This window comes from Anolis sagrei, chromosome 3 (assembly GCF_037176765.1).
Source record: "Anolis sagrei isolate rAnoSag1 chromosome 3, rAnoSag1.mat, whole genome shotgun sequence".
Lineage (NCBI taxonomy): Eukaryota > Metazoa > Chordata > Lepidosauria > Squamata > Dactyloidae > Anolis > Anolis sagrei.
Genome location: NC_090023.1, coordinates 207,811,262 through 207,836,830, shown reverse-complemented (window position 1 = coordinate 207,836,830; position 25,569 = coordinate 207,811,262). Strand labels below are relative to the sequence as shown.

General features: G+C 36.9%; 1 protein-coding gene across 26 annotated transcripts in view; it reads left to right on the top strand.

The window, feature by feature from the left end:
* TCF7L2 (transcription factor 7 like 2) overlaps nucleotides 1-25,569 on the top strand; it is a 228,378-nt gene that overhangs the window by 90,752 nt on the left and 112,057 nt on the right. For all 26 annotated transcript variants that reach the window (XM_060768434.2, XM_067465822.1, XM_067465821.1 and 23 more), the window contains exon 4: nucleotides 3,130-3,231. In XM_060768434.2, coding sequence (XP_060624417.2) covers nucleotides 3,130-3,231 — 102 coding nt within the window. The remainder of the gene's footprint in view (nucleotides 1-3,129; nucleotides 3,232-25,569) is intronic.

The following is a 25,569-nucleotide window of genomic DNA, read 5'->3' as shown; positions in this document are numbered from 1 at the left end:
TGCAGGCTCCTGGAGGGACTGCAGTGTCTTCATGGGGGGCTGTGAAGGCTTAATGGGCATACACATAGTCTGACACATGGCCACTGCAGTGAAGAGGAGGCAGGCAGAGCAGTTCTCTTTGGTGTCCATTCTCTGTAGTCACTGGTGGAATGTGATGTTTGGTGGTGCCTGTTGGTGCTCGGTCTGGCAAGACTGCTGGGTAAGCAAAGAAAGGGGGCTGCAGTGGCAGTCATGGACACCTCCTTTTCTCCCAGAAAGAAGTCCAGAGCAGAGCAGCAAGAGGGAAGGGAGGGTAAGGTGGACAACAGCACACCAGGCAGCTGGGTTAGACTAGTCTGATCTGGTGATGAGGAAAGGCTATTGAGCAGTCCTTCACCTGCTGCCACCTCTTTCCACAGCCCCCTCCCCCCCACTTCCAATTTTTCTTTCCAGAGTTGTCCATTCCAGTTATGGGAGGGAAGACTGCCTTCTAGGGGAGTTTGGGACATCAGGCTGGGTGTAAATGAAATGTCCCTTGCCTGCATTGTCATTGTCACCACCACTACTCTCCAGTTTATTAATTAGTAAAGAAGGAGGAGGAGAACCGTGTGTGTGTGTGTGTGTGTGTGTGTGTGTATGGGGGGGGGGTTACATGTGCGTGTGCAGAAAATTGTCATCTCCTCCCATGCCAAATAATGGACAAAACTAGAATAAAGCTGACACAATGTGTAAGTTGTGTTATTGCTTCTTTATTGGTATACCATAATTTCTGTTCATTCCAATGCATTGGGTTGAAAGCAAGAAAAATTGCACCTTTTAAGGGATTATTTTAAAAAATAGTGTTGGAAAAGCAAATAGAGAACCTGGTGCTTATTCATGTAAAATGATTCTGAGACGGATGAATGTAAGATTGTTTTGGCAGCTGAAGTTACATTTAGACTCATATCTGATTAGTTTGTCTCTGAGAAGCAAGAGGGGCAACCAAATTTCGATTTTTGCTAACCTGGCATGCTTTGCTACATTTCTTGGTAAATATGTATTCCATTGTGTGACATTTACTGAAGTACTTCCGCATTTAAATTCTGTTTAGTGAGCTGCATAAAATGTCATTCTATTTAGTAACGAGACTTTTTGCACCCACCTTAACCCTGGAGTTCATAGTCACTTCTGCCTCATTTTAGCAGCAGCCGTTCTACTTGAGAGGTCAAACATGTGATGAACGGGTTCACATTCAGAGCTTGGGAAAGTAACTGCTGCAGACTTCAACATCCTCATTTTTTCCAGCCAGGAGATTCAGCCCCTGAAGTTACTTTCCCAAGCCTTGCTCATATTTATGCATTTTTTGTAGGCTATATTCCTTTAGAGTGTAAATTAAAAATTTGAATGCTCCTTCTTATAGCAACAAAACTGGCAGATGCAAGTCTAGCATGTATGAAATCATTTTAGCCTTGCCATCTCTCTGGTCTGCTAATGTTGTGTTTGCGTTTGTGTGTGTGTTTTGTGCATGTGTTGGGATATATTTGTGTGTGCTTGACAGAGATAGCTACTATTCACCCAGTAAAGACTGATATAAAATCTTCCCTGGTATTTGGACTGAAAAGGGGCTGGGTAAATTGGACACATTCTTTCTTGGTAGGACCTGTTTCCTGTGTTAATTCTGAAACCTGCCTACTGACCTCAGAAACCAGAATAACCCTTGGCTGCTATTGTTGGAGGCAGTGAGCTGTACCCTATTCCTGCTTGTGTATCATGAGCAGGATTGTTTACTGAGTCTCAGTTTCATGGGCAATCCAGCCAGGGACTTCTGCAAAGTCATTTAAGGCTGGGAGGTTGCTTGGGTGTCATGGGGCCACATGTTCTCCGACCCTTTTATAACTCGTGTTGATGGACAAGGAGGAAATGATTCTGTTAGAGTGTTGGAACTCAGATTATAACAACAGTATTTGAGAGCAGCATCCTGATATAACTGCTTATGTTTATTATTGTTTAAACGGACAAACTATTGAAATGTCAATACTTACATCTACTTTTGTCTAACCTGTATTCATTTAATTTTAGTCCTTATTTCAAGTAAAGTTGTAACCTAAAAGCAAAAAATGTAGGAACGATTTCCCTCATTAGTACGTATTGTACTTTATAGTTGATGGCCACTTCACTCATTTAAGTGTCTGGCTATAATACTCTATTTTATATGAATCCTGGAAAGTCAGATTTAAATGCAATAGAGAAATGCTTGGAGATAAGTATTATGCAGGAAGATGTCTTACATTTGATGATAGCAAGCCTGAGTTTGCCAGCAGTGATATGTTTGACACCAAGCTGCAGCTAATTCTGGTCCCCTGACAAGTCTCGCTACCTGCCTCTCACATTTTTTTAATTTTAACATAGATTAGTTCAGATGCACATTTTTTTTTTTAAAAAAAGAGAGATAAATATGTGGATACAACCCATCTCTGTCAGGGAAGCAGAATTAACTGCAGCTTCCTGTTGAGGATGTACACTGTAGCAAGTGATGGCTGATTTATTCATGGTATGTTAAATGGCAGAGTTGTAGTTACAGGTTTCAGAAACTGAAACTGAACACCGGAGCCACCCCATTTCAAGCAGCATGGTCCTTAAAGAAAAAACGGTGGTAATAATGTCCACCAGCTATGAAACATCAATTTTATGAGGAAATAGTAGCACAATCATTTTTAAGCCATTTTTCACTAGAACAAATAATTACTAGGCTTAATACTAAATTAGCAAGTGCCTTTAATAAGAAAGTATACTGTTAGGTGGATTGTTCTGTTCTGATTATTTCTGCTTCTTCATTTATGGTAATATTTTATTCCTTCCCATGTTATTTCTGTGCAGTATTTCTGCAGAGGAGATTTACTATAACATTCCCTATGTGGAAGATAACATTGCCCTTTTATCCCCCTTTGTAATAAATTGTATGAAATTGTTTCCTTGTGCTTTTGTTAAATCCAATCACCAAATGAAAATTCTTCTGCTGGATTTGTTTGGTTTTTCGCTTGAGTTTGTTGCATACATCAGAGTTTCACCTCCTTCACTATGCTGCTTAATGTTTGTTTAATTTTCAAAAACTTTTGCCTTTATTTTATGAACTCATTTTTCTTTTTTCCCATTTTTGTTCCCTTCATCCAGTATCTCCAGATGAAATGGCCACTGCTTGATGTTCAGGCAGGGAGCCTACAGAGTAGGCAAGCTCTCAAGGATGCTAGGTCTCCATCTCCAGCACACATTGTTGTAAGTAACTGAAGAAACATTTCTTTATGTATGTATGTATGTATGTATGTATGTATGTATGATGATTTCTTGGGGGAGAGGATATGGGTACTGGTTTTTCCTACTTCTGTTATACCATATATGTTCATGTATAAGTCAACAGCAGATTTTGGGGTCAAAATTATAGATTTTGATATGACCTGTAGATAACTTGAGCGTTATTCTGCAGACAGGAGAATGCACCAGTGCCGATTCAGGGGGCCAGTCACCCCTGGCCTCCGCCACCATTTTCCTGCCCAAGCATTAAAAATGACCAGAAGTGACACCATGGTAGAGCGGGAACAGGGGATTAGTGATTGTTTTAAATTCTCCCAAGATGGACTAAGCTCTTGCATTTTACCACTCTTCCCAGAAAAAGAGATGGTTCTCTTTTTATATAAGAGTTAAGGTACAATACTCATATTGAGCTGTGGATAAGTTCACTCAGGGTTTTTGGGTTGATTTCTTAACTAAAATTTCTAGACTTATACATGAATATATAGGGTACCTCTGATGAAATTTTGGGTATAAGTTCTGAGCTTATAAGTTCTGAGCATTATCCATTATGTCAATACTTTCCCTATTGTGTTGTAGAAGTGCAAACGTTTTCTTTTCTTATTAAGTTTAATTATGAGTGTTGTCATCCAAACTAATCTTTAAAAAAAGCTTGAGAGAAAATAGCAACCTCTCGTAAGCAAGAGCCTTCTTATTCATAGTTTTATTCCAAGATGTTGGAACTCTAGTGAATGTTATTTTCCTAACGGATAATTTGCTTTTTTGTGATTCATAGGAAATTGTGAGTTTGGATCTTTCTGTGAGAGAAAATTTCATGATATATTTTATCTGTATGGGCTTTCAGTCTGAAAAAATAAGGATTTTAAATTTTAGAACAGTTTTTATGTATGCGTGTGCAAGGATATATCCATATATACATCTTCATATGAGTTGGGTGTACAGAATAACCATTTTAAAAATTCTCAATCAGATCTAAAGTATAAATACTTGATTTATGGGGTTATATACTTTTTCTATATATTTCTATCACTATATTTTACTTGTTTTACTTTTATAATGAACATAGCATCATAAAGTAAAAACAGTAGAAAACAACAAGTAGTTACCCGAGTTATTATAATATAAAAGTCATCTATGGGAACAGTTGTTTTAGAAATATCTAAAAAACACAAATCAACTTGTTTAAACAGCAATGATACCATATTTGTATCCACTCTGTTTAACAAGGACACTGTAAGAACATTGGCCACACAACATCTAAAGTTAAGCACTTTCAAGTTAAACTGATTTCAATGGAAGAATGTCCAGTTGAAAGCAACTGAGATTTTGAAAGGGTTAACCTCTTTTGAGCAGTTGTTTTTCCATTGTTCAACCATGCTGATAAATATAATCTCTGGAATATAGTTCCTGGCTCAAACATCACAAGAGACTGTAGTTTAGAAAACCAGGGTTTCTTCTATAGTCAGTGTGGACAAGGGAAGAGGAAAGTTGGGAGGAGAAGAAAGGTATGTTTAAAACCAGTGCTTGTTCAAATGAAAATAAACTTGCTTGTTGAAGCAAGTGATTATGTTTAATTTGCTCTACTTCTGTGGCTTTATTGTGTACTTTTTCTATATATTTCTATCACTATATTTTACTTGTTTTACTTTTATAATGAACATAGCATCATAAAGTAAAAACAGTAGAAAACAACAATAGTTCTGGATTTAATAGAAAAATAGTTGATTTGTTCCAGATCAATTAAATACTTTGGTCTCCTCATGGCAAACAGGATAAAGAGATGTACATGAGTGCTGTTTTGCAGCATAGCAACCTGAGGTCATCTTCTTTCCACACTTGGTTTTTCATCAATATGAACTCACCATAATCATGCTTCTCCTCCTATGAGTGAACTCTGCATATAGAAAGGCCTTTGATATTTGGTTTAGGAATAGAGCTAATAGTGGCATGATGGGAGGGAAGAGAGGGCCACTTTTATAGCCTTTGTAACATTCCCATTTCTTGTCTAAGAAGGTAAAGCGAGGGGGGGGGGTGACCTGGTGAGTCAAATTTGTTTCATAGAAATGAAGTTCTCCAACCATTTAACTAACAACATATTGATACTCCAGCTCTACCAGGACAATATGTCAGTAATTGTACTGATCTATTGGTATCTCCATTTCCTGGAGTTCTTCACCTGGAAAGCAGAGTTTTAAGTAAACAGGAAGCTGGCAATAGTAGAAAGATAACTGCAAGCACAGGAAGAAATGCAGATAGACTGATAAAGCTTGTGTGAACCAGTGTTTCAGAGAGGAGAAGTTCACATTTCCAAGGCAATTCCCATCATTTGATAACTATGATCTATCAAAGAAAGGTCTTGATAACAGTAAGTCACTTGGAGAGAAGGCATGCTATAAATATAAATAAAATAATAAAATAAATTTTATCATTTCCTACAATAATCAGAAAGCAGCTTTGTCCTGGAAAACCCCATACAGATCTACTTTCAAATAACTATTGAGATAAGAGTTATTTTAATGTGTCCAATATAAATCTCAGTCTGAGAGAGGCCATACGTTACTTATATGGAATACGTTATTGATATCTTCAAGAAAGCTTCAAGATATGTCTCAGTAATATGATATTCACCTTGTTGGAATCTTTTACATTAGCTTTATTGTCATTAAACGAAAATGGAAGAGAAGCCTATCTCAGTGAAACAAAAGCTTATGTGATTGAAGTAAATTTTATTTCTTAATGACAAAATTGTGCAAAGACTTCCAGTGCTGTTCTTTCCTTTACAAATATTTAATCCCAGTTTTGTACATCATTCTCCATTTCTGCATTGTGTGTATATATAAAAGATTCCCTTGTTAGAAATATAAGGTATAAATAGGACTTCAGAATTTAAATTTGAAACAAGATCTATTATTGTGGTGCCTGTGTCTTTTGGTACAAGCGCTAGTATTTTATTTGTTAATTGATAACACTGAATGAATGTAAGAAATCTTGCTGTTTTTCACAAGTCTGTATGTTTTTATGGAATGAATAATGAACAATCTTCTATTTACTCTTTTGATAAGAGCTGAAATTGTCTTACAAGTAAGTATTCTGAATGAAAAAGATTGTACAATATTCCAAAAATTAGAAAAACATGAGTGTTACCAATATATTTTGCAGAACATTTTCTAAATGCACTAAATCATGTTTTAAGTGTCTCTGTGCATGATTAAAATCATGCGAGACCAAAATATTGGTGTTGGGTAATTCCCACACCCAACCTATAAAACCCCAGTTATTCCTCTGATTTCACAATGCTAGATAAGGCTTTTGAAACCTATGTAAAATTTATCTTAGGGTGTGTTTATAGTAGAAGTATATTGGGTGCACTTAAAACCAGAAACAAGCTGGAGTACTTTACACAGATTTCAGAGATTTTCGAAACAAAATCAACATACTTGAAAGTATGGTTTTTTTTTAAAAAAAGAAATTTTAATTTACAACAATCAAGGCACTTGATATTTTTAAAAATATGATGCCCCCTTTTCTTGGAAATTCTCCTTGGACAGAAACCTGGTAACTTATAATCATACTGTTATTGCAGGGTCTTTGTGTGCCTACATGCATACTTGGTACCATGGCTTCACCTAACTGCATCCAACAAAATATGTTGTCTCTAGAAATTTTAAGATCCTCCAGGTGATTCTATAGTGTGCATCCTCCAGAAGTACTGGAGGACCTAGCAAATTTCTAAAAAGGATATCTAATAGATATAGGGAGGTAATATTGTATGTAGTCCTCTAAAATATAGCTCATAGCCTTTGCTAATTCTTGGCAGACCTGCAACCAAATATTAAGCAGGCCAGACCTTGATTAGTTTCCAGTGCTATTTAGTTAAAAATTACCTCCAGCTATGGACATCCTAGAGCAGTGATTCCCAAACTCAGCTGCCTTCGCCCAATGATCAAGGATGCTGGGAGCTGATATCCAAAACACCAGGAAGACTAGAAAAACAACTTCTCTCCCCATATATTAAAGCATTCTCTTAGAATCATAGAGTGGGAAGAAACCACAAGGGCCATCAGGTCCAACCCCATTCTGTCATGCAGAAACACATGATCTAGGCATTCCCAACAGTGACCAATGTTTCTCAACCTATGGATCATCAGATGTTTTGGCCTTCAACTCCCAGAAATCCTAACAGCTGGTAAACTGGCTGGGATTTGTAGACTTGCAGACCCACAGGTTGAGAACCACTGTTCTAGACTCAGTTTAAAAACCTCCAGAGAAGGAGATGCCACCCTACTTTCTCAGAGCTCCCTGGACCCTAAACTATGGCTATCCTTTAGGATGGCAAACTGTCTTGACAATCCCCCTCAATCTTGCCAAGATTTTTGAACATTTTGTGTAATACCAATGTGTCTCAAATGTTCTATTCAATGCTCCCCTTGCTACAGTGTCTGGAAATTTTATTCCAGTCGAACAAAAGCCAGCCATTTGTTTCCTTTCAGTTATATACATTAAGAGTCATGAAGACTTGGTTCCAAACTGAACCAAGAGATTCACATTCAGTCTTGACTCAAATCAGCAGGGCTCCAAATGGTCAGAGCCAAGTTAGTCACAATTCCTCTGGTTTATGCACAACTCTGATTTTTTAGTATATGACTGCCCTTCCTTTCTGTTGTGTAATGAGTATATTGTAAAACTAGGTTAGAACCTTACGGGGGAAAGTACCGGGTGCTGTAATGGATATATAATTACATGTATGTTTTTTGCTCAAGGAAAAGAAAATGCTGACTTCAAAATACAAAAGGATAGGAGTAACTGAGGACAAAACCCCCTGAAACCTCTTTTGCAATATATGAACCAGTTAAACCTCAGCATAAGTGTTTTCCATCATTTTCAAAATACGAGGCTGAATTTGGCTGACAAAGCTATTATATCTGATTACTTGCATAGTAATAAAGTATAGATCAGGATGTGGAAAGAAATTAACTCAAATTTATTTAATAGTAAAGAATATTTTCAAAAGTGAAAGAAAACGTTCCAAAATGGAATGGAATATTTTCTTAGGATTTTGTAATTAGTGTAGTATGTATGTTCCATATTGGATAGGTTTTATGATTAGGTGATTTTATCTTGATTTTAATATTTTGTCAAAGGTTGATTGTGTTATGACAAAGATTACACAATAATTTTTAAAATAAATATGTTGCAAACATGTAATTGGATACTCCCTCGAGTCCAGTGTATTGTGTTGTGAATTACAGTAGAGCTTTGTACATATGAGCTTATGAATTCATAGAAAAAATGGGCAACATGGGATATTATTGAGGTAAGAGAGGTGTCACCATGCAGAACACTTTAATACTCATTTATTTTGTGCTCTGACATTTTGTAGCCATCCATATAACAGGAATCCATCTAGCTTCTCCTATGCAAACTGTTTTGAATTACATTCAGGATATGTACTTGTGTCACTTCTCTTTCTACTTCCCAAGTTCTGCCATCTTTACCCACAGTCTGCATGTTGAAAAACATCAGAATTCTGTAATATTACAAAAGAGAAGGATGGTGCATGTTCATTTCATTCCTCACACTGAAGAATGCTGCATAATATAAGGTCAAGAAGGGCTGGGTATTAGTATGCATTGCAAAAGGGCAGGTTTTGGCATACAGACAATGCAGAGAGCATTGTAGCCCCTTTATGAATACTGGATGGGATGACAGTTATTGCTTCCATGTGATATCACAAAAGAACTGTTCTTCTAAGCAGTTTGGCCCAAATTAATCCATGTGAATTATAAGCCTCACACAATATTTCTTAAGTAGATGTTAATGGGATGCATGTTTATGCCCTCTGAATATGCAGATGGCATCAGGACACATAGAGGGGGCAAGGCTAGGGTAAATGTGAAATACAGTACATGCAGGTCTTTCAGCATAATTCTTATCTTTCAGTATGAGTCTACATGAGCAGAAAGGGAAGAACCATGTTGCTGTTCAGCATTTTATTTCGCAGACATCCTCTCAGGGGAGGAAATGGATGCTTCACATGGTACTTCACTTTGTAACCTCATCCCATTCTGTGTTATTAGTTTTAAAATGGGATCACAATTTTGCCTGGTGTTTCAATTGAAATGTGTACATAAAGCTAAAAAAATGCTCAGGCTGAAATAAGTAGTGAGCATTGTTGCACAGGTTGTTCCCCTGAGCTCAGTCCCAGTAGTAAATAACTCCTGTAAAGCAAAGAATTTGTTTCCCAGCAAGGAACAGCAAACATTTGTGTACAGGGGGCTTGTTCACACAAACTTTTCCATTACTGCATTTTTATGTGGGCCTGTAGATATGTCCTTGTAGTATTTCCTGAAGTGACTCCACTACTTTTTTGCATTAGGCATGACTTAGATACAATATATTTAAAGACAGATAAACATATGGTCATCCCTTCCAGTATTCATAGGATTCAAATCCTATCCAACTTATTGATCATAGCCAATGGTGAGGAATTATGGAAGTGCTGTTCAACATGTAGTAGGCCACACATCCCTTATATGTTAATTGAAGCATTTGTTGAGCAGTACTACTTTTCTCAACATGAAGGAATTAATTCAAAAAGTTCTCAATTCAGTTTTAGAATATTTTTGTGTATACAATGCACTCCTTTCCCCTTCACAGAGTTTTAATGTTAGTTCTTATTCTGTACCATACATTCAATTTGTTATTTTTTATTTGTGAGTTTTCTTACAATAGTAGTAAAAGCTTTGTTGGACTACCTGACATCCCCAAATGGTGAGGCTTGCTTACCAATGAAGAGCTTATATGTATGACAACATGTTTACTGTAGCATCACCAGTGTGAGTGGCATTGGAAGACATTATTCCTGGCCACTGGAGAAACAAAAATATAGTTTATTCAAGCCACAGTTTTTACATGGACGATATATACTAACCACAGTTTTTCGGCGATGTGTTAGCAAACTGTTATTCTACCACAATTCTGTTTTGAATGCTTGACAGCTATGATTTCCTTAAATTATGATGTAACTACCAAGGAAGGATGAATGGGAGAATAACGAAGAGGTCTTGTCAGTCATTCTTGGCTGTTAAAGTCTAGCAGGATGACAACTAGGTTTCTGAACTGGGCTAGTACAGACCCAATGAAATTCCATTGATGTTGCAACTACTGTTTTCATTATGATATTTCACTTATGTGATATTCCATTGATGGAATAACAGTGAGTGTTATGTAGAGTATATTACATTCCTGTTGTGTAATCATGCATTTTATGGACTCAGGTGGAATTTTGGCTTCCAAATCAGCAAATTTGACAGTGAACCAAGACAGTGTTTGTTGGCAGTGTCATTCACTGAGTAGGATGGTAGTTATGTCACCTTACAGATGTTGTTAGACTGTAACTCTCATCAACTCTTGCTAGCATAGTTAAATAATAAGAAACATTTTGAGTCCCATAGCTGCACCTTCATCTTATAGGAATGGTAGCAAAAGAGGAGACTCACAATACAGATTGATTCCATCAATGAAACCATGGACCTGAGTTTGCAAGATCTGAGCAATGCCATTAATAACATGTTGAGTTTTACCCATTGAAGCCTACCAATGTTATACACAAAACAGCTATAACTTGAAACAAGTTGACAGTAATGACAATGACAGGCAATATACTTATAATATTGATAGGCTCCCATGGAATGTATTCACATAATCTTATTGACAACAATGAGATTATGTGCATTGTCAATAACAATATTGACATTACAAGCACTGTACTGCTGATAGTACATCTGTATATTGTAGGTAGTATTATATAGTCAGATCCTTGTTCACTGTTTTCTCTAGCCTAGCCCACAGTGTATAGGGAAATATTTCATTCCATGTAGTTCAGTTGTGCTTCTTATAGCATAGTACTTGAGCTATATATTATTGTTCAATTCAGTGAGAAAAGTTGAAAAAAACAAATCCATATTCTTAGAATATTCATTATTATACATATATAACTATGAAGAACAAGGTCCAACCCCCATGGATTTGACCATGAAAGCCCACTAGGTAACCTTGGACAAATCCAGCTCTCTCGGCCTCAGAAGAAAGTAAAGGCAAAAGCAAAATCCTTTGTGAACAAGAAGCATTGTGAGTTTTGCCTTAGAAGGCACACAACAATAATCACCTAATTCTTTTCTAATACACTGCATAGTTCCGTAATCGTCTGTTGAAGGATAAGTGTAGGATATCAGGGTGTATTACAGAGAATAGACACTGCCATGTAAAATCTTGGGGAAAAAAACAGACCAAGTACAGCTGTTGAATGTATGCATCCTACCATCTGTTGAGAGATCACATCTTCTATCATATTACACTGTTATTGAGTGCCATTGCATTGCCTTAGAAGGCATGGTCTTGGGCATTCCAGAAACTTGGTATTTTGGTAGTCTTCATTCATATTCTACTTCTAAAAAGTAGGATAAGGTGGAAAACCTTAAATTAGGACAATGTATACAAGAGTTTTCAGTTCAGTAATTTCAGTTCAATTTCTTTTAGACCAGATGATAAATGGAATATTCCTAAAACCATTTGTCTATATTGACATTTTCAGTTCTTGACTTTAGTCAATGGTGCAGGAGCATTGGAATATTATAACTTGAACGTAAATGCATCAGAAAAATTACATGCAATAAACAAAACATTATATAAATGGATTCCAATAAAATTAGATTTTCATAGTGACCAACATGTAGTGGAGAAATGAGTTATCAGAAAAATGAAAAACACAGTGGAAGCAACACAAGATAGATTGAAACTCAGATCAAGCATATTTGTCTAATCATTATCATCTTCTGCACAAAGGAAAAAAAACACCTCTCATTATAGTATGATCCTCTGCACCACAGATTAGATATCTATAATTTCACTTGCCCACTACAAAAAAAAAATCCCCTAGAAATGTGTGTCACCCTTTTTGTCCGCCTGTGCCATTCTATGATATGCTTCTAGTCAAAATTTAGAATTTACTATTATCCAGGGTTTCATGTATCTATGTAGGGTCTTGGAACACATCCACCTGTGGAAATAGGGATCATTTTAAATGAATAGTTGTTTATGTATTACTTTACTATATGAGCCAGATTCTTCTATTAAGACATTTGAGACCATGATGGCTTCAAAAGTTGGGAAGCATACATGAACCTCTGGAATGGGGAGATGGTTGGCAAACTATTTTGTAACTTTTTTCCGGTGTTTAAGGAAATGGATCATAGAAAGAGGATTTCCTTGGGAGAAGCGATTTGCTTCAGAGACATTGTCCCTGTGTCCCTGAGTCAAGAAAATGTGACTCAAAACATTTTAGCAACCTCAAAGGGATATCTTAAAAATCATCCAATAATAATTATGGATAATGAGATTTCCTTTTATCTTAAATCTGTAGATAAATTACACAAATCAGATGTACTAATTATTTTGCTTTAGGTTATTTTATTTGACTGTAAGTTGTTTGTACTTTCTTTTCATTTTTTTTTTTTTGTAAAAGGAGAAGGGGAATTTGGCATTTGGAAAAAAGTTATGTTATGGAGAAGTAAAAATATTAGTGAAATACAGTGACTGGCTTGACCATGAAGGAGCTGAGGATGGTGACTGCCGACAGGGAGCTCTGGCGTGCGCTGATCCATGAGGTCATGAAGAGTTGGAAGCGACTGAACATAAACAACATCACAGTGGCCTTGACAAATTCCAGAGTCACTACCTGCCCTTGTTGTTTGCTGGTTAGCAGAAAGAATTAATAGATTTTATAGGGTTTCATTGTAATCATGGAACATTGTTAAATGTTACCAAGTTTTAAAAGCTGCTGGATTCTGTAACATTAGGATGCATTACTAGTAGGTTCTTGCACTGCTCAGAATAAAGATCTGTGGTTTGTGGTTGTTGTGTGACTTTCTTCCATTCCAAATGTTACCCAATCAATGTGGGTCTGTGCTGTCTGGTGCAGCACTTCGGCAGACAAGCTGTAACTAAAGTTAAAACCCAGTGCTGTCTGAAGCTGTAATTAAGTAATTATACATTGGCATTTTAGAAAGGGGACAGTCCTTTTCTCGACATAATACAGAGAAGAGGCATAGCACTTATGTCAAAGAGACATACTGGATTAATAGCTTTGTAATGAAAAGAGGATGGCCCCTTTCAAGGATTGGGATGCAATAACATTTCTGTGTTCTTTCAGAACTAGATTCACTCTATCAGCCCTGATGTATATCATAATGAAGTTAAAATAATGTTGCCTAAACTCCTAGGAATTTATAACATTGCTTTGGTGATCACAATTTGGTAAAGTTGGATGGGCATTGTGTTTTTAAAAGATATTCTGTTCTTTGGAATAACTGCATATAGTACTGGTGATGAGAACAGAATTGGCTGTCCTTCCTTCATAGCCCCTTGAACTGTCCCCAGAGTGACCCTATGGTCTCTCAGTTCATCCTTCCAATTGGGAAAGAGGGTCAGATCATCCTGCTGAATTTGAGGTCCTGGCAGCCACCTTGAGTACCAGCTTGGGAGAATGACCAGGTATATATAAAGTGATGGATAAGTGATGAATGGCACTGATGTATCATGCTTGTTTTATTTATTTGATGTTTTCATGTAGTCTCCATTTGATTTGTAGGAAGAAAAAACACATTTTGTGTCCAGAAGATTTCATTTAAAAACAAATCAGAAATGAATCTTATTTTTTGGATTAAAAAAGAAATGCGATAATAAGAAATAGAAACATTCTGTTCAGAAAGTGACAAACAAGATAAAAGCTAGGCTTTTGGACCATTCACATTTTTTTTCTGGAAGAAGTTTGGAAATGCTGTTGAATATATATATGATACATGACAGGTTTACAGAGATTGTTAGTGAATGTCATGGTTTTTGGTTAGCGCCTCCTGAAAGCAACTTTGACTCGATGGCCATGAAATACCTTAACCCAGATACTTTTTAAGTAATAAATTCATATAATCTTAATTCTCAGAATAATTCAAGCAAGTATGATTTATAGGTGCAGACCCAGGAAGGTGGAAAAATAATAGAGTTCCATACAGTTTCACATATTGACACTCGCTCTCTCATATAATTCCAATACAATTATACATTATACTGTGATCCTCAACCTGCCATGTTTCTGGTGCATGTTGGTACATCTACAAGCTGGACACATTGGGTCTGTATTTTATTACCACAATTTTAATGGCCCATGGCACATTAGTTGGGGTTATTAAGTGGGCCACCCAGAAGGAAATTGTTAGGCTTCTTCCTTAACAGGGTGCAATAGCTCATTAGCACTTGGGTATTGTCTGCAAACTCCAAAATCTTGATGCAAACTGCAGGGCTCTTGAACTTTCAACCAGAGTTCATCAGTATAAAAGCCTGTTCAAGTAAGGCTTCCTTTTTTTGCTGATAGAGTATTAAGATGTATTTGAGTTCACATTTATTTCCTAGACTTTGGATATCTAGTCATAAATAAATTGAGCAAGTTTTCAAATTCTTTCTCAATACCAGGATTGACACAACATTAAGCAAAATTGTTTAAATGGGGGAAGATTGACCTATATTTTTGCAGGTTGGTTATGCTTATTGATCTGTCACTCAAACCAGAGTCTTAATGTAGATATTTGAAGTTTAATGTGAGTGTGGACTCTTGACAATCTAGCCCTCAATCCTGTTTTCATTGGAAAACATGGATAATACCAAAGTTAGCATGCTCATATTGTTTTTGTAATCATTTATAAATTACGAAGTGTTCAGTACATCTGGAATAGAGATGGAAGAGATCCAAGAGTGGATTCCAAGGCTGCCATGAACTCTGGTAATTTTCATTTTAAATAATAGTTCTGGGAGCAGTTAGATGGTGGATGCAACATATCTCAGGCCCTGCCTCATTGACACTAGTGGTATGTTGTTATTAGATGATTTGTGCTACAAAATGTGGGCTATACTGTAGTCCAACGCATTAGTATTACTATAGTAGAGCAATGCGTTAGTATAAAAAGTAACATACACTGTTTTTGTCCATTTAATCTTATCTGATGGGGTATATGAAAGTGGAACTTGCCCATAGACTGAAAGTCTAGGAACTCTGTATGGAATATCGCCTTCATAAAGCTTGCAGAATGCTTCTATGCATGTGTTGTACTTCTCTCTGCCGAGAGAGAGGGGGTGGGGGTGAGGGGAGAGAAAGAGAGACAGGGAGACCTCCGCGAAGAGAATGACAGGGTTTGATATAAACCAGCAGGACTGCATTTCTGCCATTATTCAACAGTAAACCCTTTCACAATACCATATGCTGTGCATTCCAGCACAGCAGTGTAGGGTGTGATATAGTTAAAACACATTCTGCAAACAGGAAATGCTGGTAACCACTACGTGTGCTTTTCATGGAGATAAAGTAATGGGAGAAAGTTTTAAAAATACTGCAGGCTTGGCAAAGAGAAGGAGGGAGGGAAGGGAGGGAGCCGGAGGTAAAATAAAGAGTGTGAGACACATTTCAGTCCTAAACAACTGATCGATGTGAAAATTCAGGCATAAAATGAAACAACTGTTGGAACAGTCAGCAACAGGTGAAAGGGTTATTCCAGTCTGAAAGATGTGCTGTCTCTATATTTCAACGTAGTGCTCCCTTACCCACATGTGGGTGGCTTTAATTTTTTTCACCAGTGTTTTCCACACATGCATCTTTGATTTTGGTTCCAAAAAAATTGCACAAGGCTTATTTATAAATGTTTGTGTGGTTTAAAAACAAACAAACGAACAAACAAACACACACACACACACACACACACGAAAAACATGGTGTTTATTTTTTTCTTCCTAAACTTGGCAAACCCAGCAAACATTGGTATTAAAAAATATTTTGTTACTTTTCTTGGCAGCCTTTGGGAAGAAGGAGTTGCAACATTAGCCCTAGTAGGTGATAGTCCAAAAAAGTAAAAGAGATGGAGGGAGTGACTTTGAATCACAGACAGACACCATACTTTTAATAAAATAAATGAAGTGAAGCCTGTTGAGCCGTGGGTGGACTATGTTGGTGCAAGTCAGACTCTACCATTAGTAGTGAAAATTGACAGGCTGAGAACTGGGACATAAACAAAAATGTCAGTCCCTGGGAGTCTTGTTCGCTGGACAATGTCTCAATTGTTTCCTTGATTTTTCGCAGGCAGCAGGGGATACTGGGAGTTTAACTATTTGCCATCCATATAGTCTCTGGACGCATTTGCAGGAAGAGGTGGCAGAAAATAGTGTTTTCAGTGTAGCAGCGATTAAACATGTCCATGAGAGATAAGGAAAAGGTCACCCTGTTCTCTACATATTTGACTAGCGTTCAGGCTGAATGTTCCATGTGTTGAAAAGTTTGCTTTCTTCTTGCAACTTTCCTTTTACGTTCTGCAGTGGGTTGTTTAAAGGAGAGATTGACAGAATAGAAGGGGGGGGGGGTTAATGGGACTGGTCAAGGGAAGGCTTTCTCTTTTTTAAAAAGGTATTGTTCTCTTGAAAGATAGCATCAAGCCTGCAGGGGATTTGTTCTTTAATTGAGAAGGCAATCTAGTGTTGACAAGACAGTTTTGAAATTGGGTGAAATTTGAGGAGCAGCATGTTGCCTCACCATGTTTTAGCTATTTAACTGTTTTGTGACAAAAAAGTAAGCAGTATCAGATACATATATAGAAAGAGAGAAGAGTCTAGTGATGTAGCCCTCCTCGTGCTTGCACTTTCTTCTGAACAAAACCATGCAAGGAGAGTCTATAGCATTCCAGATGTTGCTGAATGTGTTTCAAGAGATGCAAATTTCAAAACCTTTTTTTGTCAGCATCTTTTAAACATGTATTGTCTTGCAAGAGGGAAAAGGTGAGATGGGGAAGAAAACAGACAGACATTTCCCCCTTCCCCTTGGTACAAAAATGTGAAGCATTACAGCTTGGAGATAAAGCCTGTTTCCGCAACACCCCCATGTCTTAAAATTTAATAATCCTCAGGGCTATAAGTCAGTCTTTCTGACAAAGACTGACTTATAGGGAGAGGGAGGCTTATTTTACTGTATACCCATTTCCAGTTTTCTTGCATTTTTGCAATGTTTTGTTCATATCAATGTGTCCTTCCCACTCCCTGTGCCTTGTCTTTTCTTTCAAATCTACTTGCAATCTGTAGCCAGCTAATGTCTGCAGTACTGCCTTTTTCATGTCAGACAGGAAATCACTACCTAAGTGACTACTACAGCCTAAAACATGGTACAAATCCATTATCTACTGTAATTATACATTATCTTGAAATACCAAATAGCAACAAAAGGTATTTAAAGCCTTCACATGGACAGAGTTTTCTTATTTTTAAAGCTTCAAATTTTATCTCCTGAAGTTGTTTTTTTTTTTTAAAAAAAATCAACATGACCGTTGGTCTTAATAATCCTCTATCTATGTATTTGAGGGACGTTTATTAGCCAAGAGAATCCTCTCTAGGAATTTCTAGGTCTTCCGGCCCACTTCTGTGGTCAACTTCCACTGGAAGGTGGCCATAAAATAGCTGGGCATCTCTATAAATCTCTAGGTCCAATTATGCCTGGAGTAAGACTACCATCAAGACACACTGAAGAACAAGATTCTCAGACTATTTCAATCAAATAGATGAATAATTGAATCCAGAAAAAGTGGAAACCACAAATGTAGGATGGTTGTACCATCTTTATTACTGTCCTCTAGACAAGTCCTGGCTTGTCAACATCAACAACAGCAACAATGTATATACAAACATGTATGAGCACCCAAACACACGGATACACTTGAATATGCTTGCTTGCATGCATGCATGCATGTTGTTGTTGTTGTTGTTGTTGTTGTTGTTTTTATTGAAGTTGTTTCTGACTTATGATAGCACAAATTCAAACTTGGTGTTACAATAAGCATTTGTGTTTCTTGGCAAGATTTGTTCAAAAGGGGTTCTCTTTGTGTCTTCTGAGACAGAAACTTGCCCAAGGTCACCTAGTGGTTTTCCTTGGCTGAGCGGGGATTTTACCCTTGATCTCCAGAGTTGTAGTCCAGTGCTCAAGTCACTACACCACATATGCACACAACTTAGTCTTTAGTTTGGTGATAACAGCACTGACCTAGTTTAAAGATTTGTTGTAAGAATTACAACAAGAACACTCTAAGCAATATGCAAATGCATGCTGGTGTTGTTCTGTGAAAGGGCCTGTCAGCCCACATAACTACACCGTCAGTGCTGTAGCTCTTAGGCTAATTGGGATACACTAAAGTTGAATGCTATCTGCTTGCATTTTGCAAGGGGGTGGTGGTGAAGGGCTTTCGGGGTTTCCTTTTCAACATCTAGTGATTATTTACAGCACACAGTACCATGAAAACAAGGCAAGGTAAAACCCTGCAGATTATTACATGGTGTACTTTTGGTATTCTAGGTCAACAGTTGAAGGGAAGTATACAAGCCTTGAACTATTACAACATGATGAAAATATGTCACAGAGTAAGGCATGTAATGAAAACTTGCCCTCGCCTCTTTTTCCTTTCTCAAGCCAAGATAAATATCAGCACAAAAGCCAAGGTACTAAAGCCATCTGAATTGTGCAGAAATCAAAACAAAAACCCAACAGTGTTTGGATATTTGCATCAAATGGATGCACGGAAATATATTTAGTTGAATTCAGTCTGTACCATTTTTCTTCAGTCTTGTGAGTGTAATTTATTTTAATGGAATTAAATAGAAATGGGAATAGAAGAAATAGCTGTATTGTGCCAAATAGGAAGTCCTAATCAGCACTCATTATACCTTATTGATTATTCATGTTCTTAGATGTTTTTACTTGTTTGTAACATCTATTTTAGGATAGGAGAAGGGTCCATTAGTTTTACCTTTTAGAAATAGGTGGATTTCTATCTGTGTTCCCGTTATTCGTGAAGAGTTTAGTAATTGCTTTTGGATCTCTGGAGGCATGTGTCAAGAATCATCTCTGTGCTGCTAGTCTAGTTCAACAAGTATGCTATAGAAATGGAAGGTTCTGTTATCCATCAGATTTTTCTGTTCCATTTGTTGCAGATGAAAGGCGAATGAATTTAGTGCTCACTTTCTTCTTACTCTGACAGTTATTGATCCTCTCTGGAATTTTACAATTCGCAATCTGGTCCTGCGATGACACAGGGAATTCCCAATTTGTTGTAATAACTGAGCTCTCTAGTGCTATTTCAGTTAAGATGGTGTTCCTTGACTGTGTTTCAGATGTAGGTCTTAGTGTTTTTCGAAGTTGCATCTTAATAAGGTAGCCGTAGCTTTCTTGCTTTGAAGAAATATTCAATTAAAATTGTTAGATTTTTGTTTTAATGAACTCATAGCTTTGCTGAGGAATGGGAATGCAGTGACTAGAACACTTGGATAATTGGCGCTTGAAGCTCAACTTCTAACCTGAGCTGTGCTCTCCCTTCTACCTGCCCCACAGTAGCCTTAAATAAGTAGTAACAACCATATTTCTACTTTCTATTCCTCTCTCCAGTTCTTTATGGGTGGTTATCCTATTGTTTCCTAGCAATCTGTAAGTGAGTATTAGAAATCAATCACGTTTTCAAAATATTCAAATTTCGGTTTAAAAATTGGTGTTTACGTTGTATATGTCCACGAGAAATTATTTTAATTGGATATAGTTTCAACCAGGTAAATGTTTGACAGGTCTATCTACAAGAATAAGTCAAAGTTCTAGTTTTAGAGGCCTGTGGTGACAGTGGATGAAGTCATTTTACTATTTTATTACTCATTCTGAGACACTTGGAAATTGCAGTTTTTTCAAAAACTGAAATTTGGAAACTATTTTGTGCCCCCAAAAGTCAGAAAACAAAATTACTGTGCAGAAAACATATTTTCCACACAGAAAACAGCATTTTCTGCATAGAAATACTATAACTTTTCAAAAGGGCATTTTTATGCAAAATAAATTCTAAATTGCTAAAACTTGGCTGTCTAGGATTCCCCAATAGTATTTTCTGATATTCAACAAACCCATTTTTCAGATATTTTAGAATTTTCCCTCTATACCTGTTGCACAACTAGTTATATTAAAATAGCAATCCTAAATATGCATACTAGCAGTAAGCATGTATAAGTTTTCACTCTAATTTTAACTATTCTTACTTTCTGCTGAATCAGAGATGGGGAAAGGTTGTTTTTTTTTAAGTTGGACTAAGACCCTTTCTGACATTTTGTTTATGCATTGGGTAATCTGTCAGAATTCCACCTTAAACCTTACTAGCAGGGCATGACTGTAACAGCTCTCCTCTGTCTCATATTTCCTTGTAACGATTTATAGGTGTCGGCTCATTTTCCCCTCTTTTCTATGGCTTATTGATCTCTACAATACCCTTTTGGGGTATTGACTAGATATTGCCAACTGTGGATATGAATAACAGGTTTTTGTTATTTTCAAGTTTCTTTTTTACATTTCTTTCCTAATTGGTTCTGTGATGAAATTTGCCTTTCTTTCTTACTCCAGCCTCACTGGGTTGACATTAACTTTGAACTATCTACCACACCCTTCATCTCTTTCTTGATTAGTTGATGTCAGCTGAGAACCCACAGAGGCCAGTAAGTTCACATATGTGATTCCAAGTCTCTTTCTGTAATATTTTTTTGTGTAATCTGGAACATTACTTTTCTTTTCTGAAAAAATGCTATAAGATCATCCAGAAGGACCTAATGATGCCTAGGAAAGTGTTTTCTCTAGGCTTCCGGCATATTTCTATACCCAGCTTTCAGTGAAATCTCCAGTAGAACTTGACCATCGAATCATGCTTAGAGAGAAAATGTCTCTAGGTCCTATGAATCCAATCTGTGATTCTATGGGATTCAAAGCTCTTTGTGTATAATTGAAATCACAATCAACAAACTTCCATAATAAGTGAGCCTACTGTATGTGAAATTAAAATCATTTTGCTCTAGTTGGGATAACTTTACTTTGGTTACTTCTGCAATTTTAATGTCTATTCCCCAAATTTGAAAAGATCCTCATGGAGTACTTCCTTTGTTGCAGTTATAAAGAATACAGGGAATCAAATTAAATCTTTATTAGAGCCGTTGACCAGCAGAAGGAGAGTGTGGTACAGTCTCATAAAAGCATTATACATTCAAATAATGTTAATCTAGACTAAAAGCTAACATAGTTTTTAAAAATAGACGAAAATAAAATGGGAAGAGAATCTGGAGGGAGGGGTAGGAGCATTCAAGAATATGAGGGACCATAAGGAGGGAGTGGTACAGTCAGGCACAAGTCTAGAGGACCAGAGGTGGGAGCAATAAACATCTATAGTTACTATTTTCTGATAAACTAGAATGCTAACTTGTGGTACCAGTCATCACCCAGTGAATTTTAAGCGCTGCTTCACAGGACATAGGGAAAAGATACAGTGAACATGTATAGTTTAGGTTGTTCCAAAATGATAGACCCAACTTCAAAGCAATACATCTCATGATGGCAACATGTTACAATTACACAAAAAGTTATTAACAGTTTAATGAGGTATTAAGTTGTCAAGTTTTAGTAGCCATTTTGAATCCAAAACAAAATCTAAAAAAAACTTTGCAAATGGAGAATATTTTGTTAGGCCCCATGTTGGGGAGTTGCCATTTTGTGAATGACTGAAGCTAGCGGCTATTTGTGCGCCAGGAGAGGCATCTAGCAGCAATCCTTTGAAACTCTATTCCCCACCTTTTCAAGTAGTAAAAGTTCCATTTATGGGTGGTTCATGGTGGTACCTGTTTCTTTTTGAAACACCATATAATCCTAGAAATTGATATTTGGTCGTCTTTAAAAAAAAACCAGGAGCAACATCTACCTACAAGAATTCAGCTCTTTGACTTGTACTGATTTATGTACCCCTTCGACAAAAGGTTATATTTATTTTGGATAGTCCCACAATCCCAGAGACCAAATTTTCAGCAGGTGCTGTATTCTGGAGAAAGAAACAGGTTTTGACATAGGATTTCCTTTTACAGATTCAGACCCTATATTTCCTTTGCGGCACCAATAATTTTAACATGATTGTCTATGCCTTGGTGTAGCAGGCTGGATGGTCTTCAAGCTGTTCAGTGCATATCGTGCTAGAGGCTCGCATGTTTTATTTCAAAAGTCCTGCTCATGCAGAGGTTAACAGGACACAGCACTCCAAAGTATGGCTAGGGACCCAGGGCTTATTAGAGCAAGAGAGAGCCGAGTTGAACAGCAAATGTTGGAATGATGATAATCAGTCTTTCCCAGCTGGTTCTATGCATTGCAGGAGGCTGGCAGGGCTTTTAAACAGGAGAGCCTCACATCTGCTTTTGTTTATCCTTTTGCTGCAGGCAAGGCTGAAAACTTAATAAATGGCATGAAACCTAAGGAAGCATAAATATAAAAAAAAGCATTAGAGAAATTACACCACCCTTGCCTACCTGCAATGTTTTAATAACAAAAATAAAGTCTGTATGTATTCTTTCTCTCTAAAAACACCCACATGCCCCAGGATTTCAGTGAGGTTCCCTTGTCTGAAACATTCTTCTTTGTGGTCCCAGGCTTTCTGGGCTCTTACTTCTAACTCCTCCCACAGACTCTCATCCATTTTTCAGTGGCAACCAGCTCTCTAAAGATGCCATAGTAGCTTTTCCAAAATGATACTTTATAAAGTGGTGTTTAAAATGATGTGGAACCTTATATCTCACCGAGTAGATAAAAGAAAGTCCCTAGCAATGGAAGCACAATGTACAGCCAATGTCTCTTAATATTTCATTTAATACACATGTATTTGCTTTCATGTTTTTCTGTCGTTTTTTCAATCCAGTTTTCCTGTCACCGAGAATGGTGTGAGTAGGGCTCACTGAGGAGAAACAATAAGCATTCAAACCCAGACACCTTGGGGAGGGAGAGAGAGAGAGAAAGAGAGAATGATAGAGAGAGAGATTGTATTGAGTACATCGCCGTTCTTGTATGATCTATTACAAAAGAACTGGCATTTATGCATTAACCCCTAATATAAGTGTAATATAATGTACATTTGAAGAAGAACTCCAAAATATGTATTTCTACAGCTAATGGTTTGTTGAATACATTCAATGCAATTGTGTGCTGATTATTAACAGAAGATGTGAATCGGGTCAGAAGAACAGTATAATTTGAAGACCTTGAACTGTTTCTCTTAGCTGAAGGCTGCAGTCTGCATCTGCTTAAAATCAGATTAATTTATTTGGTGAATTGGGGACTTTCTAATGTGGTAGATTCAGAGTGTGCTGTAAAGTCTTTCTTTGATAACAGTCAAACACCAATAAATGATTTCAAATGTCTGTATCTGGAGGTTGACCACATGCAGATTAAATAAGCCCTGAACATGCAGAAACTGGGGGAACTCAAGCATACAGCTTTTCCTTGAAGTACAATATACTGGAAGCTTCCTTTGCTCAAAATATGTTCTTGTAAATTTATTTTTATTGCAATACAACATACACAGGATGTGTCCAAGTAAACTTTATCTACACAGGGTTTGGTTATACATGTCAATCTGCATTTCATTTAGTTATTAATAAGAATGTTACGGATGTACTTGAAAGGGCATTTGATTCATGTCCAAGGGTATCCCCCCATGATTAATTAATTAATTGCACTGACTTTTATGTATGCAAAATAATATAAATAAAAAAATACTCAAAAGGAAAAACATGGAAAATGGTTAGGAAGTACGTTGACAACTCAGTTGGTGGGTTCTGTGCTATTGGGATGGAGAACCTGCTCTAAGTTTTATTATGAACATGGAAATTCTGGATCTAAATCCCAACATTGGTTCTGAACTTTGTTTTGTATTTTATTTTTATTTTTTTAAAAAGATTCACAGCCCCGCTGATATTGAAGCCATGACTTGCCACTTCCTCTCAGAGCATGGAGAATTGCCTGTAGATGTCATCGGCTGATATTGAGTGTATCTCCACAGCTTATACAACAGTCTCAACTCTTCGACATTCTTTCTTATATCATGTGATGGTCTTCTAGTGTTCTTTGCTTTATTTCATTTTGAGAGAACTTATTGTAGTCCTTTTTTTTAGAATGTTTTGCATCCTTCACATGATCCAGTCAACAAAGTTCAAGAGTAAAAACATTAGAATCTTGCATCCAGAGCCCTTTAGGCTTCCAAATCTTGTTACATGCTCACTAAGACTGGATTTATAGAGATTGTTTTATCTGGAGTATTTCTTTTTTGAGTGAACATAACATGTAGGTGCTTTCTTTTTGTTTTGTCCATGTAAATATGTCTCACTCTGCAGTTCAGATTTTTAAAAAGCATTTTCTTGTTTCTCAGCCAAAGAAAGGTCCTGGAGCAACATGAATATACAATAGAACCTTGGTACCGTTGGGGTTTGGTTACAAGACCACCATGTATATCAAAATCCATGCATGTTCAAGTTTCATTATATACAATGGCATAGTAAAATGGTCCCTTATATAAAATGGAACCAAGATTTGCATTTGAGTTTTCTCCCCTATATTTTCAAACCAAGGATGATTGAATTATTGGATGTGGAATCCTTGGATACAGAGGACTACTGCAATCCTTAAAAAAACAAATTATTTACAATGTCCCTCCAGTCTGGGTTCTTTAGATGATAAAACATTTAATAAACAATGGAGGTTTGTAGCATTTTGTTTTGCAAAAAATAAGCAAGTTAAACTTCAAGAATTGGGCCCAGTCAACCCATCAGGATAATGCTATAATGAGGTTTCCTGGTGTATTCTAGTTCATTATGAACACCTAACATGATGGGGCTCATTTGTTTTCCTTTCACACAAGGTGGTAGCCAGAAGACATAGCTTATTGTGACAACGAATCCCAGGATCATAAACCACAACAAACCATCTTTTGTTGTGAAGCTTGTTCAGATATCCCAGTAATCAAAAACTTCCTGGTTATTCTACCTGTTTGTATGTTACGATGAAGAATGACCTGGATACACCAGCACAATACTGGTCCATTGTGAACTAGGCATAGAAAATATTAATCTTACCACACACACAAACCATATCACACAGAGCGGGAAAGAGATGAAGTTTCACTATGTTCCTTTTTATTAGTATGTTTACTGTACTACTTTTGATAATTTTACCCTGGATCTCCAAGATGAACTGCAGTGCTAAATTGCTACTTATTCCCTATCCATTATTTTATTGTTAGGCAATTGATATCAGTTGGCCTGTTCTGTAAATTGTTCTGTCGTTAGTGTGTATTAGCTGCCCAGTTAGTTTTTTAAGCTTGCTCTTTATACGTTGTATATAAA